The sequence below is a fragment of the Eptesicus fuscus genome, chromosome 1 (genome assembly GCF_027574615.1).
Source record: "Eptesicus fuscus isolate TK198812 chromosome 1, DD_ASM_mEF_20220401, whole genome shotgun sequence".
In the NCBI taxonomy this organism is placed as follows: Eukaryota; Metazoa; Chordata; class Mammalia; order Chiroptera; family Vespertilionidae; genus Eptesicus; species Eptesicus fuscus.
Genome location: NC_072473.1, coordinates 20358865 through 20367294, shown reverse-complemented (window position 1 = coordinate 20367294; position 8430 = coordinate 20358865). Strand labels below are relative to the sequence as shown.

General features: G+C 49.5%; 1 protein-coding gene across 1 annotated transcript; it reads right to left on the bottom strand.

Annotated features, from left to right (window-relative positions):
- Positions 1-442: 442 nt before the first annotated feature.
- On the bottom strand, positions 443-7917 carry LOC129148860 (melanoma-associated antigen B10-like). Its single transcript, XM_054715123.1, has 4 exons — positions 7836-7917; positions 3961-4085; positions 1580-1656; positions 443-1421 (listed from the first exon to the last, which is right to left on the bottom strand). The coding sequence occupies exons 1-4, from the start codon at positions 7915-7917 to the stop codon at positions 566-568; spliced, it is 1140 nt and encodes a 379-aa protein (XP_054571098.1). The 3' UTR covers positions 443-565.
- Between the last annotated feature and the right edge of the window lie 513 nt (positions 7918-8430).

The following is an 8430-nucleotide window of genomic DNA, read 5'->3' as shown; positions in this document are numbered from 1 at the left end:
CTTCCCAAGGGCAGATGCTCAAATGAGGAATTAAAAAAAAAAGAGGCAATAACAATTCATCATGATTTCATTTCTCTTATGTACTTGAATAAACAAAACAAGTGCAGGTATATAACTTTTATTTTATAGAACAGCAGAATACAAGGAATAAGGGAAACCAAGAATTGATCATCTTTTACTTTTCTCTGTACTTTTTTATCACAACTATTTTGCCACTCATTTCTGTCACATTTCTAAGGAAATACATTTTCTAATGCCATGTTATCTTGTTCCAGATCTCTATGTAAGGCGGATGGTTACTCCATTTGTTTAGTAAAAAGCAAAACTCTTACTCTTAAGCCTCATAAACAATGTTAAGTACATAACCGATATCATTTGTGCACTTAGATTCTGACGCTAATTAAACTTGTTTTAAAGAACATTTGAAAACATTCAGCAACAATAAGATAAAGCAATAGTTTAATAACAGAACAGAAGCACAGATATGATGTGCACTGCGTTCCCTCCAGCACCACCTAACCCCCCACACCACTTCAAGCACAGAGTGAGGGAACTGCTTCAGATTTCAATACTTGTGTGGGATGCTGAAGCTGGCGCTGGAAAGCTCAGTGGCAGAGGAGCTAGTGCGAACCATAGCCGCGAATCTGTGGCGGGTTCTCTCCAGCTCATCCTGCAGGGCCTCTTCGTACCAGTGTGGGAAGGCGCTGGGCTCGGTACCATGAAGCTTGGCTAAGAACTGCAGCACTTCCATCTTGCTGGTCTCAGCGTAGGCTTGCGGGCCCCACAGGAACTCGTGGCTTGGAGGATCACTGTGGGGCACCTGGCGGTACACCAGGTAACCTTCTTTCACCAGATCTTCTGTGATGAGCTTCATGGGCTCCCCGTGGAGGTTGTGCTGCTTGCCAGCATGTATACCCATCGCATTGAGGACATCCCAGATCTCTTCCTCAGTGGCACAGTTGCCCTTCATGAAGATCACACAGAGGATTGTCATCAGGAGGCCCTTCCTGGGCACGATCTCCCCACTCAGCTTGCTATCCCCGGCGTGGTGCAATTTGCTGACCAGGACATAGCTGTGCCCGGCAGGGTCGGCTTCCTTCACATCAATGCCAAAGGCCAGCACCATCAGCTCGGAGGCTCTCTTGAGGATCTCCTGGAAGTAGGGCCTGTGCTTCCTGATGACATGCTTCATCATGTCTTCCTTGGTGATGGGCTCCTTCATGTTATACTTGCGCAGCATGAATTGCGCCAGCAGCATCGCCTTCTGGTCTAGAGGGCTTCTGCGGAAACCCTCAGACCCCGACTCTGCCTGGGAGGCATCTGCACTTTTCTTCGCTGCGGCTCTCGGCACTGGTGTCAAAACTTGGCCATGCGATTTTTGGCTTGGGAAGGCCAGTGGCTGCTGCGGCTCCCTGAGGTTCCTGGGACAGTGCAGACTCAGGAGTGCTCAGGGTCGATACCCCAGAAGAAACAGAGGAGGAGTCAGAGTCTTCCCCCTCCTCTGTAGAGGCCTGAGCACTCATGACTCTCCGAGCCTCATTCCGGGCCTGTTGGCGTTTCTCTCGGGCCCGGCGCTTACTCTTCTTCCCCCGAGGCATGAGGACACTGGTCAGGGACAGAGGTCACCCGTGTGGCAAGAGGAGGTGATGTGGGCCCCTGGAGGAGGGAGAGTGAGATGGCGTGTTCACCCTCAGCAGGAACACTGCACCTGATCCTTAACCCAGGCCATGTCTGAAGGGTCTGAGGGCAGTGCTCCAGGGGCCCACAGGGCTCCTCTTCTGCCCAGTCTCTGCCCTACGACCCTGCAGAGGAAGTTAGGGTGCACCTGGGGCTGAGAGCAGGACTGGCGGGGTTAGGCTCTGGGGGTCCCCTGTGCTCTGAGGAGGAGGATCTTCTCCTTCACAGGATCATCCTATGGACCAACTGTTGGCAGGGCCCGGCCTCCTCCCCTCTCCACTGTGAACTGAACTCCTTACCCCAATGGCCTGGGGGAAATGAGGGAGAGCCCTATCTCATCACCCTGCTGGGGCTGGGCTTCTAGAGCTCCATCAGGAGCAGTGTCTTATGGGATCCCTTTGTCCAAAGTAATTATTAGGGTTTTCATTCCTCACTCCTGTGGCCACCCCATTAGACCAAGACCCCCACCCCCATGAGACCAAGAACCCCCGCCTCCATTAGACCAAGAACCCCCCACCCCCATTAGACCAAGACCCCCACCCCCATGAGACCAAGAACCCCCAGCCCCATGAGATCAAGACTCCCCACCCCCATGAGACTAAGAACACCGCCTCCATTAGACCAAGAACCCCCCACCCCTATTAGACCAAGACTTCCCCCACCGCTCACAAACCGCCACCCCCATTAGACCAAGACTCAAGACTCCACCCCCACCTCTCCATCCCCAAACTTCCATTATACCAAGAACCACCTCCCCACCCGCAAACCCTCCACCATCCCCAAACCCCCATTAGATCAAGATTCCACCCCATCCCCCTCCTCCCACCCTGCAACCTCCATTAGACCAAGACCCCACCCACACCCCCATTAGACCAAGATTCCACCCCACCGCCCTACCCCCAGATTAACCCCCCAAATCCCAGTATACCAAGACCCCACCCCCACTCCCATTAGACCAAGACTCCACTCCCCACCCCCACCCCCTATGCCCCTACCATCTCACCCCACATTAGACCAAGACCCCACTCCCCACTCCCCACCCCCCCACCACCCCAACCCCCATTAGACCAAGACCCCACTCCACCCACTATGCCCCTACCATCTCACTCCCATTAGACCAAGCCCCCACCCCACCACCACCCCAACCTCCATTAGACCAAGACTCCACTCCCCACCCCCACCCCCTATGCCCCTACCATCTCACCCCACATTAGACCAAGACCCCACTCCCCACTCCCCACCCCCCCACCACCCCAACCCCCATTAGACCAAGACCCCACCCCACCCACTATGCCCCTACCATCTCACTCCCATTAGACCAAGCCCCCACCCCACCACCCCAACCTCCATTAGACCAAGACTCCACCCCCACCCCCTATGCCCCTACCATCTCACCCCACATTAGAGCAGGACCCCACTCCCCACTCCCCACCCCCCACCACCCCAACCCCCATTAGACCAAGACTCCACCCCCACCCCCTATGCCCCTACCATCTCACCCCACATTAGAGCAGGACCCCACTCCCCACTCCCCACCCCCCACCACCCCAACCCCCATTAGACCAAGACCCCACCCCACCCACTATGCCCCTACCATCTCACTCCCATTAGACCAAGCCCCCACCCCACTACCACCCCAACCTCCATTAGACCAAGACTCCACCCCCACCCCCTATGCCCCTACCATCTCACCCCCATTAGACCAAGACCCCACCCTAACCCCCATTAGACTGACTCTACCCCCACTCCCATTAGACCAAGACTCCATTCCCCAATCCCCACCACCACCACCCCAACCCCCATTAGACCAAGACCCCACCCCACATACACCGACTCACACCACCACCCCAACCCCCATTAGATCAAGACCCGACCCCCACACACTGACTCACACTACCACCTCAACGCCATTAGACCAAGACTCCCCCCCCACCACCTCAACGCCATTAGACCAAGACCCCACCCCACCCACTATGCCCCTACCATCTCACTCCCATTAGACCAAGCCCCCACCCCACCACCACCCCAACCCCCATTAGACCAAGACCCCACCCCACACACACCGACTCACACCACCACCCCAACCCCCATTAGATCAAGACCCGACCCCCACACACTGACTCACACTACCACCTCAACGCCATTAGACCAAGACTCCCCCCCCACCCCGTCCATTAGACCAAGACCTCACTCCCACCTCCCTCCCCATCCCAGAGAGTGAGAGTCCTGCCCGTTTCCCCCCCAGGTGGACCTCAGGGTCAGGGGTATGGGGTTGACACTAACCTCAGTCTTCTCGGGGTCTTCTCCGCCACTCCTTGACCACCAAGGAAGACTGGGACTTCTCTCCTTGATCTGAGTCGTACCAGCCTCAATCCGCAGATCAGTCTTCACTCCCGGAAACGCCGAGACTGAAATGAGGGAATAGAATGTTGGCGTCAACCGTCAACCCTCAAGCCTGTGAGCACGCATGCGCGTAGGGGGGGGCGGGGGAGGCAGGGGGGGGCGGGGGAGGCGGGGCGGGTCAGGGCACGGGGGAGGGGGGAGAGCGCGGATCAGGGCGCTGCATTCTGGGAAGACCCCTTGGTTGGGAGCCCGGAGTCCCCTTTCTGCAGGTCTGAGAGCCCACACCTGTTTGGTCAGCATCGCTTCTCTCCTCCTAGACCTGAATCCCTGGAGGTGGAAGTCAGCCCGCACCTCATGCTGACAGCTCTGTCCAGGGCTTCCTAGGAATGAAATCTTGCCTGGGGCTCTGTGCGGCCCTTCTGCTGTGTGTGGGTTGTCCTGTTAGTTCTCCGCGGGAGGGAGGGAGGAGGTTGTCCTCTTGGCTGCTCCCTGGGAAATACCAATTCTGAAACTGAGCTCTTTTCCTCCTACAAACCTTTTGCAGAAAATGGGTAAGAGCCCCAGGTTAGATGTGAGAAGGGGAAGTCTCAGTGCAAGACAGGGTCCTAGGATGGGTGATGGGCTGTAAGGAAAACACACTGATCCATCATAGCATTTGTCCGCCAGCCAAACAGTCTTTAAGAACCTTCTACGATAAAGGATCTCCTTACATTTTTTAAAAAAATTTTAATTGTTGATAGCTTTACAGGTATCTCCCAATATCTCCCCCTCCTCCCAGCCCCAACCCGCCCCCCGCCCCAGGTCTTCACTACCCTATTGCCAGTGACCATGGGCTATGCATATAAGTATATAAGTTATTTGATTTATCTCTTCTTGTCCCCCCAACCCCACATCAAGGTACGTCATTCTGTTCCATGCCTCCCTGCTTTGGGTCTTGTTTTGTTGGTCATTAGATTCTACAAATAAATGAGATCATGTGATATTTGTCTCTGAGTTAGCAGCATTATTTACAAAAGCTAAGATCTGGAAACAGCCCAAGTGCCCATCAGCAGATGAGTGGATAAAAAAGCTGTGGTACATTTTCACTATGGAATACCATGCAGCTGTAAAAAAAGAGGGATCTCTTACCCTTTGGGACAGCATGAAGGGACCAGGAAAATACTATGCCAAACTGAGAGATTATCTCTTTTCTAAGGGAAAGAGGCTGTGCTACTTGATTTCGGGAGACTCAGATAATTTGACATTATCTAACAATGCTCCATCCGGTGTGGAGACTTTTATTTTTGATCCTCATTCATAGTAAGAAATATACTTATATCTCTAACAAGTGTGTGTGTGTGTGTGTGTGTGTGTGTGTATGTGTGTGTGTGTGTGTGTATTTTTCATGAAACAATGCATATTCGTGTTTGTGATACATTCTTTCCATTCCTTATATTTGAGAATAATATTAATTTTTTAAAGGTCTGTCCCTGCCCACTAAAGAGGCATCAGGTGGTTATTGCACAGCCGGGAGCGCCTGGCTCGGCCCGGCCATGACGCCCCTGGTGGCGATCGCCGCCCGGGACCCCCAGGAGCGCCTGGCTCGGCCCGGCCACGCCCCCCCGGGTGGCGATCGCTGCCGGGACCCCCGGGAGCGCCTGGCTGGGCCCGGCCACGCCCCCCGGGTCCCGGCCACGCCCCCCCAGGGTGGCGATCGCTGCCCAGGACCCCCGGGAGCGCCTGGCTCAGCCCGGCCATGCCCCCCCGGGTGGCGATCGCCGCCGGGACCCCCGGAAGTAAGAGTATTGGGTGCCGCCATCTTGGTCTTCTCAACGGCCGGATAGGCCACTCGGAGTCCTGCCCCCAGCCTCTCGCAGGCCCAATCATGGGCATAGCGGAGGTGCGGTCAATTTGCATGTTTCTCTATTATAAGGTAGGATGGGGTTATTGCAAAAGTTTTTGGCATATAGGAGTAACTGAAAGTATGATTTAGGTAGACCTTTATTCCAATTTGGAGGAGGGTTTAGTATAACCATATTCCAAGCACTAGATTACACTGCTGATGCCCATTCTAAGTCTACTTCCTTCATAACACACACCCATAGAACATGCTTCTTTACATCAGAGTAATTATTCAATGAAGGTCTGCACCCCACACTAGGCTGTAATTCTATTGGAGCTGGGATCTTGTCTGATTTTGTTCACCTTAGTACTCAAAATCTAACTTAGTTCATATTTGCTAAATGAGTTCATGCATTCGTTAATGTCCATCCTACCTGTTTTCTTTTCAAATATAGTACTTGGCAAGAAATTATTGTACCTCCACTTTTTCTCCCATTCTGTGTTCTTTTGTTCTCTGGGGGAATTGATGTAATGTTACAAACTTATTCCACAAGCCTTTTGTTTTTCTGACTTGTTCTTCTTCCTCTGGGCTAAGAAGCCCAAATAATCAGAATAAAATTAATGCTTTGCATCTCTATCAATGCCAGTTATACGTCTACGGACATGGTCTCATTTCTGATTGTTCTCTCAAGTGTCTTATTAATATGGTCATTGGCGATGGCATCCAGGATGAAGTTCTGAACTTTAATGGTCATATCAAGGTTGTGCAGAAGGGTACACACTCTATAGCTTATCTTAGAAAATGACAGGAGCTCCCCCAGGGTCGAGATCTGATATTGAAAATCACTCCTGTCTCTCTGGCTAATGAGGTAAGAACAGATCCATCCACAGTGATATGCCATAACCTCTTTATGGTGGTGTGTCTACCAAAATTACACCCAGAGTGAACTCCTTATAAAAATGCAGTGGAGGGGCTGTGGGAACACTTACATATTGCTAAAAACAACCATTTGAAAAGTGTAACATGTAGCAATATCCCGAAGCACCAAAGACATTTATCTGGCTTGTAATACATTTTAGTAACATGGAATTTCTAGCACCTGGATTGAGTTGGTCAGTTCAGGCATAAAACAAAGAAAGAAAGAAAGAAAAATATAATTTGGTCATTTTATTTTTACTCGTAACTTGCTTGAATGCACAGGTGTCATATGTATATTCTCAAAGGTTTGCCATTGTATTCTAAGTCCCATGCCTCTGATCCTCTGATGTCGGCTTTTGTAAATGGAGTTCCACAGCTGTTTACTGAAATTATCAAAATGACTAACTAGGTGTGGTATAAATGCATATACTTATCCACATCAATGTCTATCTCATCTTTTTATTTGTATCTCTCTCTCTCTCTCTCTCTCTCTCTCTATATATCTCTCTATATATATATATATATATATATATATATATATATATATATCACAGTTCTTTTCTAGGGATATATATATATATATATATATATCCCTAGAAAAGAACTGTGATTTAATTACTAGTCCCATGCCTTCCTTCCAATTACCTCCAAGCTGCTAAAGATTCCATCAGGGACTTTTATGATTCCTGTGTGGACCATTTAGAGAACACAACTGTGGCCTTTTAAACAGCTCAGTTTGCTGCTCTCTAGCAACTAACTTTAGCATGAATGAGACAAAGCTTTGAATGGCAGCTAGGCAGTACCATCTTCATTCCAAGTGTTAATTTGATATCTGCACAATTTAATCTCTTCATTCTAAATACCAAACCTGTTCCAGAAGTTAATTGGTTTTCTTTCTTTTTTGTTTATATTTTTAAAATTTAGATATATTATCAGATTTTGTTTGCATTTTAATCTTCTCCGTTGTGGCAAGATCCGAATTTCAATGATAACTATTTGGGCTCACCATGGGATTTATATATTTTAAAGATTACATTAATTAGCTTTCAAGCAAAATATAAATTTTATTTCTCACCAACAGTATTATCAGCAAGCATATCCAAATGACTTTCAGACTGTTTCGGGGCATTAATAATTCGGAGAATGGCCTGGACCATTGTGTTTTTTATTATGGACCCACTGTATTACTGTTAATTTAGTCAATTTGTAAGAAAATGTTTTAGACCTACATACATACAGATATTCTCTCTCTCTCTCTCTCTCTCCCTCTCTCTCTCTCTCTCTCTCTCTCTCTCTCTCTCTCTCTCTCTCTCACACACACACACACACACACACACACACACACACACACTCATATTTACTTTTGTGGATAACATTGGCCTTAGCTCTATAGTGGTTGTAAATCAATATTTTGAGGCTAAAATGTCATTAGGAGAAAAATGGGGTAACTCTAATCCACTACTATTGAGAAGGCTAAAAAGGGCTAATTCCAATGTAACCCTGATATTTGAGGGATAGTGATCTGAATTCATGCCAGCAAGCTCAGTGTACATTCTTGATAACCTATAATTAAGTCACTACCTCCTTCCCAGATACTGGTCTTGCAGAACCTGGTACTGTGCACTGCCCCGGAGGGAGGGTTATTAATGCTGGCGCCAGGCCAGACCATC

Bases quoted from the DNA above. Each gene is read 5' to 3' on its own strand.
- LOC129148860 (XM_054715123.1), bottom strand. From the start codon at position 7,917: ATGGTCCAGGCCATTCTCCGAATTATTAATGCCCCGAAACAGTCTGAA. The intron at 4,086-7,835 runs GTGAGAAATAAA...CCCTCATTTCAG, and splicing joins GCTTGCTGATAATACTGTTG to TCTCGGCGTTTCCGGGAGTG. The intron at 1,422-1,579 runs GTAAGCGCCGGG...GCACTGTCCCAG, and splicing joins CATGCCTCGGGGGAAGAAGA to GAACCTCAGGGAGCCGCAGC.